Source organism: Leucoraja erinacea, chromosome 23, assembly GCF_028641065.1.
Source record: "Leucoraja erinacea ecotype New England chromosome 23, Leri_hhj_1, whole genome shotgun sequence".
Lineage (NCBI taxonomy): Eukaryota > Metazoa > Chordata > Chondrichthyes > Rajiformes > Rajidae > Leucoraja > Leucoraja erinaceus.
In genome coordinates this window covers 8,252,408-8,278,822 of record NC_073399.1, presented here as the reverse complement: position 1 = coordinate 8,278,822, position 26,415 = coordinate 8,252,408, and the positions used below count along the sequence as shown (strand labels likewise).

The 26,415-nt window shown below is 39.7% G+C and overlaps 1 protein-coding gene across 1 annotated transcript in view; it reads right to left on the bottom strand.

Annotated features, from left to right (window-relative positions):
- The window catches only part of pitpnc1a (phosphatidylinositol transfer protein cytoplasmic 1a), a 181,605-nt gene that overhangs the window by 39,245 nt on the left and 115,945 nt on the right, over positions 1-26,415 (bottom strand). Inside the window, exon 4 of the mRNA XM_055653765.1 lies at positions 19,847-19,854. Within this exon, the coding sequence (XP_055509740.1) occupies positions 19,847-19,854 (8 nt within the window). The remainder of the gene's footprint in view (positions 1-19,846; positions 19,855-26,415) is intronic.

Here is a 26,415-nt window from a genome sequence, read left to right as displayed (position 1 = left end):
AATAACAATAAATCTGACCATTTGGGCAACTTCTCAATGTTCTACACACTTCCTCTCAAACCACTTATCCATTCCTATCTTTTTCATTCATGTGCTTTCATGGATCTACCTTAATTGTATCTGTGTTGAATGCATCAACATTACCGAGCACTAACTGAAGTAGTTTCCCCCAAATTTCCAACTGCATTCATAGTTTTGGACAACCTCAAAAAGTTGAGGTTGCATTATCAGTACACAACTTAAAAATATTGGCTTGAAAGAATAAAATGATCAGAAATAGTAAAGTGCACTTAAAACTGCAATGGTTGTAATAATTTTTCAAATTAATGCATGTCATTCCCATTCAATACAATTAGAGTACATGAAAAAATTTGCAGAGGTCTCTCTGAAAGGTGTTAATCAGTATGCAAGAAAGAGCAGAGTTCAGTCAAATATACCTAATAGGTTCCAGGTTCAATTCAAGGTCTGTGCTAATACATTGGAATCACAGGCCTAGAATTAAACCTGTAGCAAAGCTGACACACCAACAAAAGTTAACAGAAAGGATAAATCAGTCAGGCGTTCCAATCATTATTTGGTGACATTTCCTGGTGTATGCATAACAATGGGTGGAATTAAGTTCAGACCCAGATTGACTGCAATCCATTCCAAGATCAATGTATCTGACATATTCTGTCTCTGTATTTAGACAAGGAAAATTAGGGTGAGAAAGGATTATTGGAAAGAGTCAACACAGTTGGAGTATTATCTCATCAGGAATTAACAGAGGAAAGTAGAAAATCTGACATCTCTTTGGAAACTTCTTAAGGCATGACATGAACGAATGAAATGATGAGTGTCAAACAGCTGTGCATTCAGATCTTTGGGATATAAATTAAATAGGAGCAATCTACACAATACATTAAAAAAAAATCTATATTTCTTTTGACATTATGTCACGAGAATATTTCAAGAATGCTCAAGATTGATTATGAATGAAACAGGTGTTCCCCCAAATAATTAATTTTCTACCATAAATTCAGAAATAAAACGGTTTGGGGATATAACATGTCACACAACAGCAAAAACATGAAGAACCCAACTGATGGCACTGTTGTAGGACCAAGACCATATCCATACATATTACACTTCTTGCCTCCAAGCATTCCACCTGATTAGAGTCTGTCTCTATCTTATCATTGTGCGGACAGTCTATGACAGTAACTATGAACTATGGTGACAAGATGCTGACATCTCCTCCCAAGTATTCCTAACCTGTCAGTAGTCAGCGTATTCCAATACAAAATGGGGAAATGAAAGCACATGCTGAAACAAAAGCAAAATATGTAATAAATACATAGATGGTCAGTCAGTATCTCAAAGAGAAAGGAAGAGTAATGTTCTGGATGGTGTTCCCAATCCCTCAACTGTTTATTACCAGCACTAATGATTCTTATTACGCCATTGACATTATTTTTATTTGCAAACCTTACATCTTGCTGAGATGATTTCTATGTTTGAGATCTTACACGCTACAAAGTTTACAGATTTCTAGAGATGCCAAAAAGTGGGAATATGAAAAGAGACTTTAGATCATCAACACCTCGTTCGGACAAAACTCTGAACATTAATAGCCCATAATCTGTTTATTTGCACTTTATCAGTTTATTTATTCATGTGTGTATATATTTATATGATGGTATATGGACACACTGATCTGTTCTGTATTCATGCCTACTTTGTTCTGTTGTGCTAAAGCAAAGCAAGAATTTCATTGTCCTATCAGGGACACATAACAATAAACTCCCCTGATCTTGAAGTTGAACCGCAGTCTCCTGACCTGCCCTTCCCTTCACTCTATCTTGGTGCACCAGCGCCCATGATGATATTTTAAAATGGAACAGGGATTTGTATCTAGGAATCTATACAATTATTATCGTTCATAACATTAATTCAAGAAAGAGATTATTTGTCATTGACATTTGTTTTGTCCCTGAAGGCCGTTGTGTTGCCTACATCAGGTGATCAACTAAACTTTAGAAGTATTCTTCTGGTTGCAAAATACTTTGGACCAATGATATCCTGTACCATATGAACTCTATTTATTTATTTGCCTCCCCAAGTCATGGTATAATTCTACATAGCCTTCAAAGGAGTATGTAGAAAAATCCTTCTGTAGCATTTGGGATGCTAATTTTGTCACTTTTGCTGAAAAATGAAGACATTGGAAATAATATTGACATTTTTCAAAACTTGGGCTTTAAAAAGGCATGTAACGATTTTCAACCTCTGACAGAGGCTGGTGTTTTCAAATTGAAAGAGTCATAGTCACATAGCATAGAATCTGTCCCTTCTGCCCACCACGTCTATGCCAAATATTAAGCGGCCTTCTATACCAATCCTGTTATCATCACTTGTACCATATCCTTATATGCCATGGCAATTCAAACGATGTACAGCGATTTCATAAATGTTGTGACAGTCTCTGCCTCCACCATCCCCTCGGGCAGAGTGTTCCTGTTTCCAACTATTCTCTGGTTAAAGTAAAATCTTCCTTGGATCCCCTTTAAAACTCCTGCCCCTAACCTTAAAACTATGCCAACTAGTTGTAGACAACTCGGCTGGGAAAAGGTTTCTCATTATTTGCATTAAGGTATAAAAATTATGTAGCAAGCATAATGATCGCATTTTAAAGTTCTGACATGGCATGCTTTGCTCACCATGCTTATATAGTGATGATTTTACCATTGCACCAACAATGTTTCATACAAGTTTTAAAAATCTTTATTTGGGGATGTATGTTAATGTCAACTTAATTAAAAATCAAACACCCTTCTGTAATACTATATGTGGCTAGAGGTCTATTAGTCAAATGATGTACAGTCTACAAGATGAATTTACAATTTCATCTGGTACACAAAAAAGCTGGAGAAACTCAGCGGGTGCAGCAGCATCTATGGAGCGAAGGAAATAGGCAACGTTTCGGGCCGAAACCCTTCTTCGCCTTACAATTTAATCTGTTTGGACAGGTTTAACAGAAGTTTATGATCCCTCAATCCATATTTTGTCCCATTTCCGCATTATGAAATATCTGAGGAAGAGATTGGGAACATGTGTGCAGTTCGGCAAGGAAATTAGAGGGAGCATAACTGGCCTGTTTAACACACCTCAAAATCTGAGTTCAGACCAACATCTGTGGAGGCCTTGGAGCTAAACTATTGTGTAACGAAAGGAATAGCCAAAAAGAGGGAAAGGAAATATTTTAGACCATAGACAATAGGCAATAGGTGCAGAAGTAGGCCATTCGGCCTTTCGAGCCAGCACCGCTCATTCAATGCGATCATGGCTAACCATCCCCAATCAGTACCCCGTTCCTGCCTCCTCCCCATATCCCCTGACTCCGCTATATTTAAGAGCTCCATCCAGCTCTCTCTTGAAAGCATTGATGTATATTGTAAATTGATGTATATTGTAAATTCTAACACCACAACTTCATAAACAAAGCATTTCATCTGAGTTCAAATTCACTATTTGGTTGAACACAAAATATAATGAAAGCAGAGGACTTTCAGATTGTTTAAAATTTGATTTTTGTTTTCTACTAGTAAATTCAACTTTCTTAGAGAATACAGCCAGATACATCCACCAAATCTTCTGCTGTGCCGTTTGATGGCATATTATATTGTTAATGCTGTATATTAAACCATTGGAAATCTCACATTCCGTTGGAGTTTTCCTTAAAACTAAGCTGTGAATTTGCATCCTCGGATGTGAGTCATGGGATTGAACACTAAGTAATGTATTCATTATACAAGTTAATTACTTTGAGAATTGATGCATTTTACAATGTGGACATAATCCTCAAAAGCAATGCTAAATTCATAAAACATTTACACATTAATTTTCTCTGACAGAGCATTAGGCAATGTATTGTGTTAAATTTCTGTGTGGCCTATTTTAAAGGAGGCGTTGTTAACCAGAGCACTAGCAAACAAATTGAATTTCAGAGCTATATTGGTGGTTCACAGTTAAACCATACATTAAATCCATCCACAAATGCATTTAAAGTATTATAATCGTGAATTAATTTCTCTGGTTTTTATCAGCACATTGGCTTTCATCAGTCAAGAGTATTGAGTATAGAAGTTGGGGGGTTATGTTGCAGTTGTACAGGACATTGATGAGCCCAGTATTATGTTCAGTTTTGGTCTTGTTATAGGAAAGATGTTAAGCTGGAAGGGGTGTAGAGACGATTTACAAGGATGTTGCCAGGACTCAAGGGCCTGAGCTACACGAGGAGATTGAGCAGGCTACGACTTTATTCCTTGGAGCGCAGGAGGATGAGGGGTGATCTTATAGAAGTGTATAAGATCATGAGAGAAATAGCTGGGGTAAATGCACAGAGTCTTTTAACAAGGATAGGGGAATCAAGAACCAGAGGATATAGGTTTAAGGTGAGAGGGAAAAGATTTAACAGGAACCTGAGGGGCAACTTTTTTACCCAAAGGGTGGGAGTTAAGTGGAACGAGCTGCCAGAGGAGGTAGTTGAGGCAGGTACTATCAGAATGTTTAAAAAACATTTGGATAGGTTCGTGGATATGATTTGTATCAAGGATAAGGACCAAACCCAGGCAGGTGGGACCAGATGGGGCATGTTGTTCGGCATGGACACGTTGGGCCAAAGGGCTGTTTCCACATGATGACTCTATTTCACGATTGCTATAAGCAGCCCATTCTGTTTGTCATTTATCAATCGTCAGGAAAGTAAAAATATGCTCTTTAAATTATCCCTAGTGTGTAGGAGAGTGTTAGTGTACGGGGATCGCTGGTCAGCATGGACATAGTGGGCTGAAGGGCCCGTTCCCGCGCTGTATCTCTAAAGTTTAAATTACTTGCACTGAACTATTTTACACATAAACTTAAACAATGAAATCACACACGCTGAGAACCAGCAGGACAAATTAAACATTTGTCGTTCAAATAGAAGACAGGGAATTAGATGAGAAGGTATTTAGGATAGCAAAGAGAAAGAAGAAGCAATAGTGCAGAGCAATGGCAGAGATAATAATAACCGGAGCATATTGGCAACATAAAGGTTCTAGAAACAGAAGAGTGTGCGGCCAAATGGTATTCTCAGAATTATGAAGAGCAGCAAGATTAAATTAAGGGCATGAAGAATCTTTGAGTGAAACATTAACATTTCGCTTTCCACAGATACTGACTGAATGTTTCCGGCACTTTCTGCTTCCATTTCAAATCTCCAACACCTGCATTTTTTTAAACTTTGCAGATAAAATTAAAAGCTCTTTATTTGAGTGCACTTGACAATTGATGGGTTCTTGGCATAGAAATAAATGGGTATGATCCGATCACATTACAAAGACATGGTTGCACGGTTACCAAGGCGATGAATTGAACATTCAGGGGTGTTTCACATTATGAAAGGATAGGCAGAAAAGTGGTGGCATAGTTCTGTAAATAAATGATGAAATCAGTGTACTGGTGAGGAATGAAATTAGCTCACAGGCCCAAGATATGGATTCAGTTTTAGTACAGCAAAGTAATAGGAGTCACCAGTGGGAGTAATATGTAGGCTCCCTCACAGTAGCTATTCTGCAGGGTGGAGAATAAATCAAGAAATAATTTGGGGGGTGAGGCAGCGGTTGTAAGAAAGGTATGTCATTTTGGTTTTCAACTAGATTGGGCAAGTAAAATTAGCAAGGATTGGCTTGAAGATAAACTAATTGAATGTATTGTTTGCTTTGTTAGAGCAATACTTTGAGCAATACGTTACCAGGGAACAGGTTATTTAAATCCGATATTGTGTAATAAGACAGGATTAATTAATGATCTCACAGTAAAATATCCCCAGGGAAAGAGCGATCACAACATGTTAGAATTTCAAATTCAGTCTCAGGGTTAGAAACGTGATCCTACTGTTCTAAATTTAAATAAATTACAATAGTCTGTGGACAGACCTGATTAAAATGGACTGGCAAAATACATTAAAGTTAGATCATCAGTGGGGGACATTTAAGGAGTATTTCATAAATTTCGGAAGAGAAAGAAAGGCTCTCTGAGAAGGCTCATGTGTAACTAGGGATGGCATCAAATTGATAGCAAAGGCATATAATGATGTGAAGATTAGTGGCAAATCAGAGGATTTGGACATTTTTAGATAGCAGCAAAAAATTTAAATATTTTATGAAATGGGATGAATGAGAGTAAACTAGCAAATAATATAAAAACAGGTGAGAACTTCTGCAGATATATATAACAGAAGAGTTTCGCTGATGTGAACATTGGCTCCCTGAAGGATGAGGCTGGGGAATTGATGGGAAAAAGAGAAATGTCAGAGTGACTTGTTAAGAGTCACTTACGCACAGAGGGTTATGGAATAAGTGCTGGTCAATGGGGTTAATATGAAGCATGCCCAGCGGTCAATGTGGATGAGTTTGTTTTATTTTACTTCAAGAAGAAAATACTATGCAAACTAATATAATATAATACCACTCTTCAACTAAGAAGGGAGACTGAGCAAAGTAAACTTTTGGCCAGTTAGCCCAACAACTGTCATTAGGAAAATGCTGGAATCCATTACAAAGAAGGTAAACGCAGGGCTCGAGAAAATTATAAGACAGTCAAGCAGCCAAGCAGAGTCAACATGATCGCCTTGGATCCCATGTGCCTTAATCTTCGAGACCAGCCGACCGTGCAGGACCTTGTCAAATGTTTATGGAAGTCCATATGGACAACGTCTACCACTCTCAATTCATGGAGCATCTTAGTTACTTTCTCTTAAAAACACAATCAAATTAGTGAGGCAGGACTTCCCCTGCAAAAAGCCATGCTGACCATTCCCTGATAAATCCCTCCCCTTCCAAATGGACATACTGTAGATCCTATTCCTCTGGATTTTCTTCATTAAGTTCCTTCAGTTTCACAGCAACCTGGGATTGATGTCATCCAGCCCTGGGGTTGTATTAATTCTTATGTCCCATGATATCTAATACCTCCTTCTTAATACTGACATGCTCTAGAAGATTATCCACATACCCCACCTTGAACTCAATATCTTCTATCTCATTCTCTTTGGTGAACTCACTGAATATTAAAAAAGTGTAGGGCAGGAAAAGCCCCTTTAGTCCTCAATGTCTGTGCTGGACATGATACCAATTTAAACTAACCTTATCAGTCTGAATATGATCCATACCCAGATGATACTGTAAGTATTCACTTACAACCTCACCCACATCACATAGATCCACACAACGATTATCTTAAGGGGATCAATTCTTTCCCTGGCCATCCTGTCTCCTGATTTACATCTGGAATGTTTTTGGATTTTCCTTGATCTTACCTACGATATTTCATGGCCTTGTTTTGCCATCGATTTCTTTTTTAAGTTCTCTCCTACACACTCTATATTGCTGAAGAGATTCTCTCAATCCAAGTTTCCTATACCTGCCCTATGGTTCCTTTTTTCTCCTGACTAACCCTTCAATATCCTCTGCCATCCAAGGTTCTCTAATCCTGACATCTTTGCCCTTCGTTCAAGAAGGAACTGCAGATGCTGGAAAATCGAAGGTAGACAAAAGTGCTGGAGAAACTCAGCGGGTGTGGCAGCATCTATGGAGCATAGGAAACTTTATCTTTGCCCTTCGTCCTTACTGGAACATGATAACTATTTATCGATCTTCAGATAAAATGCTTTTGAAATTAGTTGCTGTAGCACCAGTGCTCCCGTGACTGATAAACACATAAGATGTTTCACCCATTCCAGTGCGAGTTGCTTATTCAGCAACAGGAATATTTGTTGTGTAGCTGTTCCAGAGCAGAAACAAATCAAACAGCAGTTTTCCATTCACATTTTCCCTTCAAGTAAGCATTTGTGATACTGTTAAAAATACTTTTATTCAACATTACTAAGTTTTAATGATGATTTGATCATTGTTCCAATGAACCTATTTCCCAGGTTAACAAGGGGTTACTGTTTATCTTATATTTTGCATCTGTCAATCAGTTACAAAGGTCATTTAAGAAAGAAAAGTTGATGGCAGCATCGTCATGAGTCAATGAACTCTGTTTAGATGTAACTTTACGCATAATACAGATCACAGGGACAACCAGAATAACTGAAAGCAGATAATGATTACAGGATTGTAATCTTCATGATGACACAATAAATCACCAGATGAAAGTCTAGGCAGTTTATGAACGTCATTGTAATTAATTTTTGACTAAGCTTACAGTCTTGATAATCATTTCCCTCCATCTTATCTGAAATACGTAGACCTATAACTTTTGATTTTAAATGAGCTGTATAGTTCCCTAGGAAATATTTTATATCCTGAGACGAAAGATGACAGATGCTGAGGCAAAGTCGTGCTTTTCTGGAATGATTTTTAAGCTACCACCATTATTTAAGTTTCTTGCAGACTTATCTGGCAAACTATCAACAGAAGCATCAGATTGGTCCCAGAAATCTAAAATTACACCTTTAAGATTCACAGGAAAAATAATCTCCACAGTAAAAATTAAAGAATTATTCAATACCGTCTTAGAGTGACAATATATTTTGTACAAAGGCTAGGAAGAACAACATTTCAGTGTGACGGAGGGTCCTGACCCAGAACGCCACCTATCCGTTCTCCAGAGATTCTGCCTGATCCACTGAGTTACTCCAGCACTTGCGTCTCTTTTTGTAAACCAGCATCTGCGGTTCCTTGTTTCAGTATTCAGTTTATGTGTCTAGATTCTGCCATTGACCATAAGGTGAACTGAAATGAACTGTGAGTTTATGTAGGAGAATGAACTGTTTTTGACAGTTTTTTATACAATACCTCTAATGTGCATTCATGGTAAGTAGTTATTTCCTTCTGGAGTTTCAGTGAAAGATTATTTATGATGTGAACAGGACAGTGTAGCCCACAGTGTGACCCAGTGGCCTAATGGATAAATGTATCAGCCTTTAGAGCTGGGAATTGTGGGTTTGAGTCCCATCTGGGTTGCACCGTTTGGTTGGTGTGGGCAAGTTGGGTCAAAGGGCCTGTTTCCACACTTGTATCACTCTATGACTATGACTTCATCACTGATATTACCCATTCACTGTGGCATGCCAGACTGGAGAATACATGTACACTCAGTGTAGCACTTCCTTCCTCTATCTTGAGTGTAAACCAGCAGTTCTTTCCTACACATGGAAACCCTCCTTGTGCTTCTATTTCGTTTTTCCTTCCATTATTTATTATGTAAAAGAATATGTGTGTTATGATTGTGTTTATAATTTGTTTGGTTGTTTGGTAGTTTGTCTTTTGCACAAAGTCCGTGAGCATTGCCACTTTCATTTCACTGCACATCTCGTATGTGTATGTGACAAATAAACTTGACTTGACTTGACTTGACTATTGCCTGAACTGCAGTAAGTACCAAACTGTCAGACAATCTGCTGAAAGAAAAATTAGATCTGCAGAACACTTTGTGTCAGTCTGAAAACTACATATTCTGGAAATCTGAAATAAAAGCAGCAAAAGCTGCAAACATTCAATAGGCCAGTGAGCACCTTGCTGCCTGGCCCACTGAGTGGTTGCATCATTTTCAGTTTCCTTTTCACCACTTTTGTTGATTTCTGCAGACTTGAAGCAGTTTGATCAACACTGATGGTGAGCTCACCCAAAGCGAGGTCATGTTACTTAGATAAGTTCCCAATGTACTTTCGATGATTCCACTGAGATCTCTCTGAAAACACTTGCTGCAATTTCCCTGATTTCTGCCTCAAGTTGATAATCTTCCATTCTGCACATCTACTAAATTACCACAAAAGATGCAGATCTTGTAGAAGGGTCTCCACCCGAAACATCACCTATTCCTTTTCTCGAGAGATGCTGACCCGCTGAGTTACTCCAGTTTTTTGTGTCTACCATTTGTATAATTTTCAGCTCCCCAAAGATCAACATAGGAACGGAAAGACACAAAATGAATGACTAATGACGAGCATATTTTTGATAAGAATTAGAAGGAACTGAAGATGCTGGAATCTTGAGCAAAACACAAAACAAAACAAAAAAGGTGCTGGAGGAACTCGGCGGGTCAGGCAACATCTGTGGAGGGAATGGACGGGCAATACGTCAGGTTGAGACCATTCTTCACACTCAAAGTCTGAAGATGTCTGAAAGACTTTGAGGAACGGTTCCAACCCAAAACGATGCTTATATTTTTGAGAAGTATGGCACACTATATGGTCTAAATTTACTTGGCTTTTTAAAAATTTTGAGTTTATGTGTAAACCAACTCAGGATACCTAATTACAGTATGTATCATTGCAGTAAGTCTTCATTTTGTGATGAGCAATTTAAGTCACACCCACCCCAAGACATAACACAGTAATGTAGTACTTGGAATAATATGTCATTTAGAGGGATAATTTTGCTTTCACATTATAAGTAGCAACATCAAGAAAAAATGTGATAAAATATTTAATTCAAATTTGCTTTCACTGAAATGCCCTGGTTTCCTGCTGTTATAATTTTATTGTTTTTTTTAAATATTTTACCAGTAGATGTAACTGAATGGAATACCATTACCTGTAAATTGAATTTTATATCAGGCAATTCTGTGTGCCATGTAATTAAATCAGGTACATACTGCAGGTTGCACAAGATATATGAATTGTTCCAGGTCCATCGTATTTTGTTCACCAGTTCTTCACTCACAGTTTTCACTGTGCTTATGAGGTTTGCTTCAGCATCTTGAAATCTGGAGCCCGTCGGAAATGAGTCCCAAGGAACACACTTATCCGGTTCTCTCCTGTCTCTAACCACCTCAAACACCATTTGCACTCCCAAATCTCCAATGTGTGATGTCCACCGACCTGTGTGTAGACCCATCAACCGATCCAGCCACCAGGTGCCAAAACCCATGACTACTGACCACTCCACAGAGGTGCCATCGTGTCACCAGCCTCCTCCTCCAAAACCATTCCCCAGGCATACAGTTTACTGAGCAACAAAACAAAACCTGCTGAAGACACTCAGTAGGCTGAGTGGATGGAAACGGCCAGTCAAAATTTTGAGTCGGGACCCTTTATCAGATTTTTAATAAATCCGAACCAAAACTGTCCATTCCCTCCACTGATGCTGCCTGACCCTCTGTGTTCCTCCGGTTGTTCTTTTCTTTAATCAAGTTCCCAGCAACTGCAGCCTCTTTCGTCTCCATTCAGTTTAACATTCTGGAATAGCCTAACTGTTGATTTTGATGATAGACACAAAATGCTGGAGTAACTCAGCGGGACAGGCAGCATCTCTGGGTGATGTTTTGGGTCGAGACCCTTCCTCGATGTTGATTCTGATAATCCTGGCTCCAATCCCATTAATCCTTATTCCGTCATTAGCCTTCCACTCTTTGATTCCCACCCCCGCCATCCCAAAAGCTTGGCCTCACATCTCCATGAACACTCTCCTCATGATAGCTTCAGATATACCTCATTTCATGCAACCTTTGATAGACAATGGACAATAGACAATAGGTGCAGTAGGCCATTCAGCCCTTCGAGCCTGCACCGCCATTCACTGTGATCATGGCTGATCATCCACAATCAATACCACGTTCCTGCCTTCTCCCCATATCCCCTGACTCAGCTATCTTTAAGAGCTCTGTCTAACTCTCTCTGAAAGCATCCAGAGAATTGGCCTCCACTGCCTTCTGAGGCAGAGAATTCCACAGATTCACAACTCTCAGGGTGAAAATGTTTTTCCTCATCTCCGTTCTAAAATGTCCTAACCCTTATTCTTAAACTGTGGCCTCTGGTTCTGGACTCCCCCAACATTGGGAACATGTTACCTTGTCCAATCCCTTAATAATCTTACCTAATCTTACCTTAATAATGTACCATTCAATCTTTAGGCAGATATCCATTGGCATTCTGATTTCATAACAGTATACTTCAATTTCTTCAGTGCCCCATTTACCAGCATTACAAAATAACTTGCAGATTCTTTTCATTCACTTATTAATTAGTTTCCTTTTATCAGAACATTCTCCAAACTCCAAAAAAGATGAACATACCTTGAGTTATCGCAGCCAGACATTCATCATGGAATATTGGAACACAGTTCCCATTATTTTATGTGAGGATAATTATTCCAGAATATTAAAATACCTTTATTTAAACCTTACTGTTTTATTTATCTGCGACCACATTTATGCATTCGAATCAGATGAATTGTAGGTTCAAATCATTAAAAGAGATGTAGAAACATAGAAATTAAGTGCAGGAGTAGGCCATTCGGCCCTTCGAGCCTGCAACGCCATTCAATATGATCATGGCTGATCATCCAACTCAGTATCCCGTACCTGCCTTCTCTCCATACCCTCTGATCCCCTTAGCCACAAGGGCCACATCTAACTCCCTCTTAAATATAGCCAATGAACTGGCCTCAACTACCCTCTGTGGCAGAAAGTTCCAGAGATTCACCACTCTCTGTGTGAAAAAAGTTTTTCTCATCTCGGTTTTAAAGGATTTCCCCCTTATCCTTAAGCTGTGACCCCTTGTCCTGGACTTCCTCAACATCGGGAACAATCTTCCTGCATCTAGCCTGTCCAACCCCTTAAGAATTTTGTAAGTTTCTGTAAGATCCCCTCTCAATCTCCTAAATTCTAGAGAGTATAAACCAAGTCTATCCAGTCTTTTTTCATAAGACAGTCCTGACATCCCACGAATCAGTCTGGTGAACCTTCTCTGCACTCCCTCTATGGCAATAATGTCCTTCCTCAGATTTGGAGACCAAAACTGTATGCAATAATCCAGGTGTGGTCTCACCAAGACCCTGTACAACTGCAGTAGAACCTCCCTGCTCCTATACTCAAATCCTTTTGCAATGAAAGCTAACATACCATTCGCTTTCTTCACTGCCTGCTGCACCTGCATGCCTACTTTCAATGACTGGTGTACCATGACACCCAGGTCTCGTTGCATCTCCCCTTTTCCTAATCGGCCACCATTTAGATAATAGTCTGCTTTCCTGTTTTTGTCACCAAAATGGATAACCTCACATTTATCCACATTATACTGCATCTGCCAAACATTTGCCCACTCACCCAGCCTATCCAAGTCACCTTGCAGTCTCCTAGCATCCTCCTCACAGCTAACACTACCCCCCATCTTAGTGTAATCTGCAAACTTGGAGATATTGCCTTCAATTCCCTCATCCAGATCATTAATATATATTGTAAATAGCTGGGGTCCCAGCTCTGAGTCTTGCGGTACCCCACTAGTCACTGCCCGCCATTGTGAAAAGGATCCGTTTACTCCTACTCTTTGCTTCCTGTTTGCCAGACAGTTCTCTATCCACATCAATACTGAACCCCCAATGCCGTGTGCTTTAAGTTTGTAGACTAATCTCTTATGTGGGACCTTGTCGAAAGCCTTCTGGAAGTCCAGATACACCACATCAACTGGTTCTCCCCTATCCACGCTACTAGTTACATCCTCGAAAAATTCTATAAGATTCGTCAGACATGATTTACCTTTCGTAAATCCATGCTGACTTTGTCCAATGATTTCACCACTTTCCAAATGTGCTGCTATCCCATCTTTAATAACTGACTGTAGCAGTTTCCCCACTACCGATGTTAGACTAACTGGTTTGTAATTCTCTGTTTTCTCTCTCCCTCCCTTCTTAAAAAGTGGGGTTACGTTTGCTACCCGCCAATCCTCAGGAACTACTCCAGAATCTAAAGAGTTTTGAAAGATTATTACTAATGCATCCACTATTTCTGGAGCTACTTCCTTAAGTACTCTGGGATGCAGCCTATCTGGCCTTGGGGATTTATCGGCCTTTAATCCATTCAATTTACCCAACACCACTTCCCGACTAACCTGGATTTCACTCAATTCCTCCAACTCCTTTGACCTGCGGTCCCCTGCTATTTCCGGCAGGTTCTTTATGTCTTCCTTAGTGAAGACGGAACCAAAGTAGTTATTCAATTGGTACGCCATATCCTTGTTCCCCATGATCAACTCACCTGTTTCTGACTGCAAGGGACCTACATTTGTTTTAACTAATCTCTTTCTTTTCACATATCTATAAAAACTTTTGCAGTCAGTTTTTATGTTCCCTGCCAGTTTTCTTTCATAATCTATTTTTCCTTTCCTAATTAAGCCCTTTGTCCTCCTCTGCTGCTCTCTGAATTTCTCCCAGTCCTTTGGTATGCTGCTTTTTCTGGCTAATTTGTACGCATCATCCTTCGCTTTGATACTATCCCTGATTTCCCTTGTTATCCACGGATGCACTACCTTCCCTGATTTATTCTTTTGCCAAACTTTTGCCAAACTCCACCGTCAACCCTTTTAGAATTAATTGCCAGTCAATCTTGGCCAATTCACGTCTCATACCCTCAAAGTTACCTTTCTTTAAGTTCAGAACCATTGTTTCTGAATTAACAATGTCACTCTCCATCCTAATGAAGAACTAAACCATATTATGGTCACTCTTGCCCAATGGGGCACGTACAACAAGACTGCTAACTCCCCCTCCCATTCCCAATCCGACCTCTCTGTCCTGGGTCTCCTCCATTGCCAGAGTGAGTAACACCGGAAATTGGAGGAACAGCACCTCATATTCCGCCTGGGTTGCTTGCGTCCGGATGGCATAAATGTTGAATTCTCCCAATTTTGCTAGCCCTTGCTGTCTCCTCCCCTTCCTTAACCCTCGAGCTGTCTCCTCCCATCCCCCTGTCCTCGGGCTCCTTCTCCTCCCTTTTTCCTTCCTTCTCCCCCCCACCCCCCATCAGTCTGAAGAAGGGTTTCGGCGCGAAAGGTCGCCTATTTCCTTCACTCCATAGATGCTGCTGCACCCGCTGAGTTTCTCCAGCATTTTTGTGTACCTTCGATCTTCCAGCATCTGCAGTTCCTTCTTGAACACTGCTAACTAACCGTTCCTCAATACCCAGTCTAAAATAGCCTGCTCTCTTGTTGGTTCCTCTACATGTTGATTTAGATAACTATCCCGCATACATTCCAAGAAATCCTCTTCCTCAGCACCCCTGCCAATTTGATTCACCCAATCTATATGTAGATTTAAGTCACCCATTATAACTGTTTTGCCTTTGTCGCACGCATTTCTAATTTCCTGTTTGATGCCATCTCCAACTTCACTACTACTGTTAGGTGGCCTGTACACAACACCCACCAGCGTTTTCTGCCCCTTAGTGTTTCGCAGCTCTACCCATACCGATTCCACATCCTCCAAACTAATATCCTTCCTTTCCATTGCGTTAATCTCCTCTCTAACTAGCAACGCTACCCCACCTCCTTTTCCTTTCTCTCTATCCCTCCTGAATATTGAATATCCCTGTATGTTCAGCTCCCAGCCTTGGTCACCCTGGAGCCGTGTCTCCGTGATCCCAACTATATCATAATCATTAATGGATATCTGCACGTTCAACTCATCCACCTTATTACGAATGTAGATGCAGAGAATTTTCTCTCATTGCTCTTTCTCCTCTTTATCTATATTTGCAGGATAAATTCAATATCATTCCCTTGTGCCTCTGTTAACATTTTACAGTCAAGACCTGAGCACAGAATTCAGATTGATACTCAACTGTATCAAGTACAATATCAATTCCCTTTCAAGTAGGCAAGACAGGCAAAGTAAAGGGGAGAAGATTCTAAAACTCAAAGGCATAGACTTAAGGTGAGAGGGAGAGATTTTAGAGGGACCCCAGGGGAAATCTATTCATTCAGAGGATAGTCCATAATGTCTGGAATGAGCTACCAGAGGAAGCTATAGAAGTGAATACAATTAGGGCACAGTTGGTAAAGCTACTGCCTAACATCGCCAGAGACCCGGGTTAGATCCGGACCTTGGGTGTTGTCTGTGTGGTTTGCACGTTTTCCCCGTGACCGTGTAGGTTTCCTCCGGGTGCTCTGGTTTCCTCCCACACCCCAAAGACATGTAGCTCTGTAGGTTAATTGGTGCCTGTGTTAAAAAAAATAATTGCCCCTGGTGTGTAGGGAGTGAATAAGAAAGTGAGACAACATAGATCAAGTGTGAATGGGAAATCACTGTTCGGCATGGGCTCGGGGTGAGCAGAAGGGCCTGTTTCCCTCAATATCTCTAAATAACTCTTCCATGATGTATAGTTCTAGTACTCTCGAGGCAAAAGATCCCATGGCACTATTGAAAAAAGCTGGACATAAATACACCTTTGCTTGGAGAAATCTGTTGTGCGGCAGCATTGCTTCTAACACTGAAACACTACTCACCTGTCAAAAACTTTATGAGCTCTGGGATATTCAGAGGTGATTATATTTGCATAACGTTGTGCAATTTCATAAAATGTAGAATTCCAGTTTCACAAGAATTAGTTTCCCAATTTTCCACAAAAGTCCAAATAACAATAGATGAATCGATATTACATCAAAATAACTTTCATAAACGTATTTTACATTTGTCTAAGAGTAACCAAAGAGCATTTGCACAGCTACAATCTATAAATTTAATAAATACCATCCTTGGCTCGCTATTTTTTTAATTTCAGTGCAAGGAATGGGATAACTGCAGATGTAGAAATATATAGCTTATACAGGGTCAATCTAAATCTGTAACATAATTGTGAATCATGAAATCACCAGTATATTTGTTTCTGCTTGCTTTGCCAATTGAGGTCTTTAGCAAATGAACCTAATTTCCAAGCATAATGGAAGAGGTGGCAATTATGAAATTGGACATAATTCTTGAAAACTGTTTGGGAATAAACCGAAATCATGCTGAAGTGATAAATTTTGCAGGTTTCCTAAATAATACTAAGACGTAACAAATCAGTGGGTGGTAGAGTGCACAATAGATTCAATCATTCTGCCACTACAATGCACAAGATTACATAGTGTGTTTTTCTAAAGACAGAACTGCTTAGTTTTTTAAAGGAAATTGTCAATGCTTCTGAATAGCAGCATTCTTCATAGACACTGGATCTGAATCCTGGAACTCCCGACCCAATAATATTGAGGGTGTGCCTTCACCAGAAGTTCAGGAGGTAGTTCACCGCCACCTACTCCAGGTCAGTTAGGGATAGAAAAAAACGCTGGTCTGGTCTCCCCAGAAATTGAATGAATAGAAAAATCCATTCATAGTTTTAGAGGCATAATAGACTGAAAACAACAAGCAACCAAACATCTGGTTGTAGTGAGAAAAGAAACAATGGGTCCACTCCGAAACATCTCCAGTGGCATCCAAAGTCTTAACAACAACAACAGGCAGAGGTGTTAGACACGGCCACAGTATTGAGATAACTGGAGGCCAAGGTTAAGAGTGAAATACCCACGTGCTGAGACCTGGTCACAAGACCCAGAAATCCCTTCAGGGCAACGCAACAATTCACTTACACTTCGTCCAAATGAGTGTAATGTGTTTTGCACTCGTGATGTGGGTCTCCTCTACATTTGAAAAATCAAATGCACATTGGGTAACTGTTGTGTCCCTCCTTTCTGCAAGTGTAACCTTGAGCTTTCAATTGTATGCGATTAATTCTCCATTCCATTTCCACCTTGACCCACATATCTGTCTATGGCCTCTTGAAATATCCTAGGGAAGCCAAATGTACGTTGAAGGGACAGCATCTCAATTGAATCTTGAATCTTGATCTTAGTCTAGGCATGTTATAGCCCTCAGGAGTCAATATTGAATTCAAAAACCTTTCTGCTGTATAAAGCAACTGCTCAACTTTCTCTTTTATTTCAGATTTCCAGCAACTGCCGCGTTCTGTATCTCATGGTTCCTTCATTGCTTTTTGTTTGGTTTATCTCTTTCCTTAGTCCTCATCTAACTCTGTTGATTTACACCTGCTCCTTGACAGCGTAGCTGCACTTAACAAGTCTTCATCACTCTCTCCCTGCTGGCATCAACACCTTCTGTGTCATTTGTTTTTCTTATCTCCATCCTTTCATAGACATTTGTAGAAAAACACAGCACAGGGATGGGCTCTGCCCCACAATATCTGCATCCAGCACTGTGCCAAATGCATCTGTCAACACATGGTTCATATACGCCTATTCCCTGTATGTTCATGTACCTGGCTAAATGCCTCTTAAACATCACTGCCATTTTTGCATTTAAGACCTGCCCTGGCAGAATGTTCCTGTGTGTAAAAACTCCTGCCTCACAAATTTCCTTCAAGCTTTCCCCCTCTCACCTTAAACCATGCCTTCTACTATTTAACATTTCATAAACCATAGAATGGTACAGCACAGGAATAGGCCCTTCGGCCCACAATGTCTATGCCAAACATGGTGCCTAATCTTCTTTGACTGCAGCTGAACTCCCTCAACTCCCTACATATCCATGTGCCTATCTAAAAGCCTCTTATATGCCAATATCGTATAACATCGGCCAAAACAATTCCCTCCACAAATAGTGCCTGACCCGCTGAATTCCTCCAGCTCTCCTTTTTTGCTGCAGATTCCAGCATCTGCAATCTCTTGAGCCTCTTTTAAATCCTGCTGTATCCTTTGACAACTTTCCTCCCTATCCACAACTCAACCAATTTTCATGTAATCTGCAAACTTTTTCATCAGACCATCTATGTTTTAATTCAAACCATTTATATATATTACAAATAAAGATATTCCTTTTCTTCTCTCCACCTCTCGGCAATTTAAAACAAGGTTTATTTCTAACTTTTCCTGTTTCTGACGAAAGATGATTATCCTGAAACATTAACTGATTCTCTCTCCACACATGCAAACTGACTGCTGAACACTGAAAGCATTTTCACTTTTTCAGATTTCCAGCATCTGCAGACTTTAGCTCTCCCCATTGCCCATAACACTCCAGTCAGCCAACGAGGTGAAACAAATCTCGCCTTCTCCATCATTATCTCAGCTGGTACCAGCTGTCTCATTAGTGACTAGGAATCAACTTGGGCATTCTTGGTCTCTAAAGATTAATTTATAGTTTGCTCGTGTGTCAGACGATGTTCTGCCATCGCTGTGCTGCACCCAGTGCCAAATCTGTGCCTCTGTGGAGATCGTCCGCAGTGCATGCCTCTCCGCCACAAGGTAGTAGGTGGGCTATTGTCTGTACCTCTCCACAGTTGCACTTGTCAGAGTGCTATATAACATAGTAACACAGCACATGTTCATTTACAAAAACAGAACATGGTAGTCCCACTACAATGGGAAAATGAAAGTTCCTTAAAACATTCTTGCTTTGAAGTAAACAGAGTCCACAGATAATTATGGTTTCCGGTTTGTATACTGCGTTACCAGACATGAGCTCTCTTAAACCATCTGATTCTTTGAATTGTAAAGGTAGATAACACAAGACTTTGACCTAACAGTCAAGTTATAGATACTTAACAATTTAAGTAGCCAAAATAAAAGTCGCCTATTCCTTCTCTACATAGATGCTGCATCCCCTGCTGAGTTCCTCCAGCATTTTGTATCTACCTTTGATTTTACCAGCTTCTGCAGTTCTTTCTTAAACATCCTAAGTCAAATAGCTTGTCGAAGTGGTCTAGGTTTATCCAAATATTATCCTTGATGATATTGTGGCAACCTGTACAATTCTGAAGTCTGTAGAAGTAATGCTATCACCACTGTCCCAACTCATACCACAAATCAGCTAATTCAGCAAAGTTAGAGACACATCTAAAGTCTTTCTGACTTGAATCTTTCTTCACTTGGCAAGCTGCTGAAGGCTTATATTGTATGTCTGCTGATCAGCATTTCATGGTCCTTAAATAGATCAGAATCGGGATCAATGCACGCAGTAAAAACCTAACCACTCCATATCGATTTTACATTTTAAATAAAGTATTTCACAGCCCAGCTACCGAACAATAATGACATAATGCAGAGGGTACTCACTGTGTATTCTGTACCATGTTCCCAACAATAAAATGGCACATAAAGAGAAAGATAAAGACAAACAGTAAATATAGTTAGCATGGATTTATTGCCCACAATATACAGTACTTTCAAAAACTATACACTAAGTATTAAAAGCTAATGTACGCACAATAAATTTATCCTACTGAATACACAGTCCAACATTTAATGAAGACCATCGCATGTTATAGTGGGGGGAGGGAAGCAGAAACATCACAACCATTCATCACAGCTCCATATGATCTATTTTGTAATTATTTATGTAAGCATGTTCAAATATTCTGGTGTAATTAATCATCAACATGGATTCAGGAAAAAATAGTTGTATGCTGAAAAACAAGTTAGGCAAAATCCTTTCATTCAACGCTTGTTTCTTTTTGTATGAAAGTACATTTTTATCTGGGATACTTGACAATTATAGCTATCAAAGAAAAGGGACAACCTAATTCCAGGTATATGAAGACATAACTATGCGTTGGCAGTCAAGAAATGTTCTTGAAAAGCACCAAGGTAATTTACCGTCTGACTTTTTCACACAGTGGGGCGTGGGTGTATGGAACAAGCTGCCAGAGGTGGTAGTTGAGGCTGGGACTATCCCATCGTTTAAGAAACAGTTGGACAGGTACATGGATAGGACAGGTTCGGGAGGTTATGGACCAAGCACAGGCAAGTGGGACTAGGGTAGCTGGGATATTGTTGGCCGGTGTGGGCGAATTGGGCCGAAGGGCCTGTTTCCACACTGTATCACTCTATGACTATATATGTTCCCACAGGAACGTGATTGAGTCGGAGAATTGAGGAATATGGGGGTCAATTGAGGGGTTTGTTGAATCCTTGTGTATCACTCCATGGCTAAATGCACTGAAATTGCTGTCGCAATAGCCATACTTTTAGAAAATTAAATCAAAGGTATGAATGCTCTACATTCTTCCTCCATTACACTTCACTTTCATAAAATGTCCTCACCTGATCCCAAAATAGTTAACATTGAAATGTTATATCAAGAATAGCAATGGCAACAATATCCATTACTATCTAGCTGAAATCCAATAAAATACTCAAAGGACCAATAAGCAACTGCAATAAAAATGGTAATTGAATCCTGAAATAATCATGAATAAAACATAACAGATTCACTAATGGCCGAGAACCGGCTGAAATGCTTTGTTTTCATATTGCATGTTCAAATGAAGGAAAAATATTGATTTAGGGCCACAACTTATTTTAATTTTAGTGACTATTACACTTCTGCAACATGATGAAAACGCTGTTGTCATTTTCCTTTTGAATTTAAACTTTAAACCTACCTTTGTTGAACAAACCTATGACGTCCCTAATACAGAGGGCAACTTTTTTTAAATGTCTCCAATTCTAGCAATTCAGAGGCTGTAATGATTTCAGTGAAAGACTTCTTCTCTGATACTCTCCCTTTTCTCAAGAGATGATGCCTGACCCGCTGAGTTACTTCAGTTTTTTGTGCCTATCCTCTGGTACAAATTCACCTCCGCTGTGCACTTGAGGTCAAAATTTCAGCTGAAGTATTTCCCAAGTACTTTATTGCTTGAAGATAGGAAAGTATCAGCAAGTGCTTTTAATGTAACAATTCTTCCAGATAATTATTGCAGATACGCCATCCACAAGCAAATTTTGATGACTGATGGGCATTCAATGGACATTAAAATTATATGAGAATATATTTTGATGACTTCTTGTGGAGGAGATCTCGGGAAGGCAGACACAAAATGCTGGAGTAACTCAGCAGGACAGAAGGCAAATATATTGCTGCATCCTTTCTTTGAAGAAAACAATGTTGTCAAAGTCAATACTTAGTCAAAGATATATGAGGAAGAAGACAGACACAAAAGGCTGGAGTATCAGACAGCATCTCTGGAGAAAAGGAATAGTGATGTTTCGGGTCAAAACCCTTATTCAGTAAGAAGATCTTGCTTTTAAATAAAGGTTGAAATAATATTCAGTTTGTAATGATATGACTCATACAAAGAGTATACCAAGTCTGCTGTTGGAATACAGTTTTTATTTTTCAACCACAAGTGCCAAAATTTGATTTTATCAATGTACCCAAATCTCTTCTAAACACACTGATAGATTTGGACTACAGTTCTTTTTTTTCAACCACTCCAGCCTCCAATAAGCAACGCATAGCCATCTTAAAGAGTGTGGAACATCTCTTATGTGAGAAGTTGGGCATGTTTGTAACAGGCTTAGCTTGATGAAAGTGCTGGGCAGGTAAGAAAGGTTAACTTACATATCTATCTTCCCAAGGCTTCCCACTTTTTGGTGCTTGCACCCAACTTCCAATTGTAGTAGACTGCCCAAGGTGACAGTCATCTTTCACTGCTTATTTCTTCAGCTATTGCATTTCTTGTTGGTATTTCATTTTCCCCAGGCTGGGTGTCAGAATCTCAGTTCAGTTCATTTTTTATTTGTCATATGTAGGTTAACACAGGGTCAATGGTACAATGAAATGTGTTTGACAAGACAACGGGTCACCTCAGCAATGATATTACAAGGATAAAAAATAACATTAAAAAAAGGATAAGATAAAAGTGACATTGGTAGGTAAAAGACAATAATAAATAAAATAATCAACATATATGATGTGTTTATGAGTTCAGAAGCCTGATGGCCTGATGGTAAAAACAGTTTTTAAGTCTGGTGGTACGTGCAGCCGTGCTCCTATATCATCTGCCTGACGATAACAAGGAGAACAGTCTGTGTGCTGGGTGGCTGTGGGCCTTGATCGCTAATATAATTTACTGTAGATTGCATGGCAAATCAAAGCACAAATGGTGAATTCATTATCTTTTAAAAATACATTACAATATTTCATTTTGATTAGGTAGCAGCTGAAGTTCCAAATTTGAAAAGTATCGAAATCTATGGTACTGTGCCCACTAGGCTTGAGCTTAATTTAACAATGGTCACAAAAAAGACATTTCACCTGTTTTCATCCAGATGAGTTCAAGTATGGATTTGCATTTTCACCTCACAACAGGGATTTTAAAATGGAAAGCGAGGGTCAAATATATTGTTATCCGCAGTCCCTGTCTCTACCACAATTCATTTAACTTTCTTCTCATTCCATTTATAAATAAACAACCACATTCTCCACCCACCAATCAATTAATCCTCATTGTCTTTCCCAGTTGATCCCACATCTTACACTTGCAATCTCCTTTCACGAGATATTTGCTTTGTTGTTTGATATCAGCTGAATACAAATGGCTCAATATTTTTGGTCTTTTCCCCCAAGATGAATAAAATTTGTAATCTCTTACGTTCTTTTCTCATCTAAAGGTTTTTTTTTGTCAATTGCTGCTTGTGTAAAGAATTGAGGATGTTAAGTATGTCAGGAGTAACACGATGTCTCCCTATAACTATTGTGGTAGCTAATTGACACAATCTCAGTTACAGTGTTCAGCACACATCAGTTACAAACCTTCAAGGAGACAAGATAATATTTTAATATGCCGCATGCTATGAGAAAAAAATTTAAACTATATATCAAAGTGTCGTAGAATCAACTACAAATAAATGGCCAGACTCTGAATGAGGAAACTGCATAAAATTAACTAAAGACTGTGAAATGAATGCTTCAGGAAAGCCTTGGCGAGAACAACAGTGCATATCAAAATTGTAGGTAGACACAAAATGCTGGAGTAACTCAGCGGGACAGGCAGCATCTCTGGAGAGAAGGAATGGATGATGTTTTGGGTCGAGACACTTCTTCAGTCTGAAAGAAGGGTCTTGACCCGAAACGTCACCCATTCCTTCTCTCCAGAGATGCTGCCGGTCCCGCTGAGTTACTCCAGCATTTTGTGTCCATCTTCAATTTTCTTGGCCCCGCTCTGGGAGTAGAGTGGGGGCGGATCCGGACCACAACGGCCGTGAGCCCCAGGCCGAGCTCGGCAGAAGTTTGTCTGCTTCTGCTGCTGTTGGAAGTGAGACGTTGCGTCGCGCCAGGGTCTTGGGCCTGTCCCACTTTGGCCGTCAGTTCCGCAACAGGCCGGTGGCACGCGAAGATTTAGTTTGCTACAAAATCTCGGAGCACACAACTACATACCCCTCCACGCTTCTCAGTGGGACCGGGTCGCGAGGCCAAACGATACTCGTGCGCCTCAACGCGACCACGAGGTCGAGTAATTTGCGTGCCAAGGACACGTAAATGGGACAGGGCCAAGGAGTGGAAAGGCAGGAATGCAAAACAAGTGTAATCCTCAATTGTTACACAAAAAAGCTGGAGAAACTCAGCGGATGCAGCAGCATCTATGGAGCGAAGGAAATAGGCAACGTTTCGGGCCGAAACCCTTCTTCAGAGTGTAATCCTCAATTGCTATTTTGCATCTTCTAAGAATGGTTATAATGCAGCATTAAAAGAAAGCTCATAGAAGATGACCTGTTTCAAAACTACCTCCACACAGAAGGTTGTTTAAGAGGGATCTGCGGATGCTGGGAAATCAAAGGTAGATAAAAATGCTGGAGATACTCAGCGGGTGAGGCAGCATCGATGGATCGAAGGAATAGGTGACGTTTCTGAAGAATGGACTGAGGAAGGGTCTCAACCCGAAACGTCACCTATTCCTTCGCTGAGTTTCTCCAGCATTTTTGTCTACCTATAATAATAATAATTATTATAGTCTATTGTAGTTCATAGCTTATGAGGTTGTAGTGTTTAATAGCCTGATGGCTGTAGGGAAGAAACTGTTCCTGAACCTGGACGTTACAGTTCTGGCAGTACACATACTGTGGGTGTGGGTATGGCGGGTAGAGATGGTGGAGGCAGTTATTTTTGGATAGGCACATGGATAAGCAGGGGATGGAAGGGATATGGATTAAGTGCAGGTAGATGCGAGTTAATTTCTGGCATCATGTTTGGCACAGACATTGTGGGCTAAAGGGCCTGTTCTTATGCTGCACTGTTCTATGTCCTAAATAAAAAGATGTAGAGTTCAGTGAAAGAGGAACAATAAGATGGTGGGGGAAAGTACAATTGAATGACCTTCTACAACAGGGCCAACTATATCTAAAATAGAACTATAATACATTTTGTGGCAGCTTGTTATTGCAACACTGATGTGTATTTTACAGTTAATTCCGTTAGTAAATGACAAAACATGGGAATGTGTCAATCCAGTTTAAAAATCGAATTATTTTAAATACTTCAAGGTAAATAAACTGCAAACTAGTCTGTCCATGGCTTTATGTTACAATGTTGTAAAACATTAAATGCTGATTTAATAAGTTACTAATAGGTTACTAATATTTCCAGATGAAGCAAATAACGGGTCCTTTTGAAAATGTATTTTCCCTCTTATTTGGTTCATCAATGAACAGCCTGAGCTGCAGCTGTATAACATTAGAGACAGTAAAGCGTTAAGTATTATATAATCTCAGCATTTGTGTTTGCAAGTGGCACTTGAAAATGGTAGCTTAGTAACTGCAGCAGTTTGCTCCATCATTTCAGTACAGTCTCTTTCTGCCCTGCAATCATTTGCATGACAATTATGTTAAGATTGGCACTGGTAAGGTACTGCTTTTCCAAAATTTATAAAATGTTTTTCTGTGAAATCATTTATTAACAAAACGCAATAAATCTCACACAATTTATATCTAACTTTGTTGGCTAGATTGCTTGGCTGATGAACAGCATATGTTTCATAGGCCGGAATAAATGGAATGAATGAGCAATCGGTGTTGTTCCATCAATCTCACAGATCCCATTATTTAAATCTCAAGTTTTTCATCTCTTTCTGCCCTTGCCCAATACCCAGATCCCATTTAAAAAAAATCAACTTCATTCCTTTCTTTCGTGGGGTAAACATAGATATATCTTCAATATCTTATCCAATTCTTCATTCGAGAACTAAAAAAATCTACAGGAATGCAGCAGGTTGAGCAGCATCTGTGCAGGCGAAGGGCTGGTTCAGGTTTCAGATTGAGACCCTGCATCAGGACTGAGTGAAGAAGGATAATACCTTGTATGGAGCGTGGAGTAGAAGGGAAGAGACAAAGGCTGGAAAGTGATAAGTGGAACCCGATGAAACAAATAGATTAATTTGGAAATTATTATATCTACGCCACCTAATGAAAATTATCAATGATATGTTATTGATATTTGCATTCACCATATGTACGATGCGCCAATTGACTTTTGAAATGGCAGGTTTGTCATGTGGGGAGAGATTAAACAGATGGGGTCTATTTGAGTTCACCAGAGTGAAAATTAATTCCATTCAAATCTACAATCATCCAAAGGGCACCACAGTGTCGATGCAGTTAATGTATCAAGAACCACAAATCAGCTATTCAGAATTGGATAAGGAGAAATTTCTCAAGGGGAAGATGATCTTTAGAACTCTCCACCTAAGAGGGCTGTAAAGGCTCAGTCACTGAGAAACTTCAATACAAAGATTGGTAAACGTTTAGATATTAAAGAAATTAAGGGCTCTGGGGTTAGTGCAGTAAAGTAAAGCTGAAGTGTGATCTTATTGAAAGGAGGAGCGGGCACAATGAGTCAAACAGTCTGC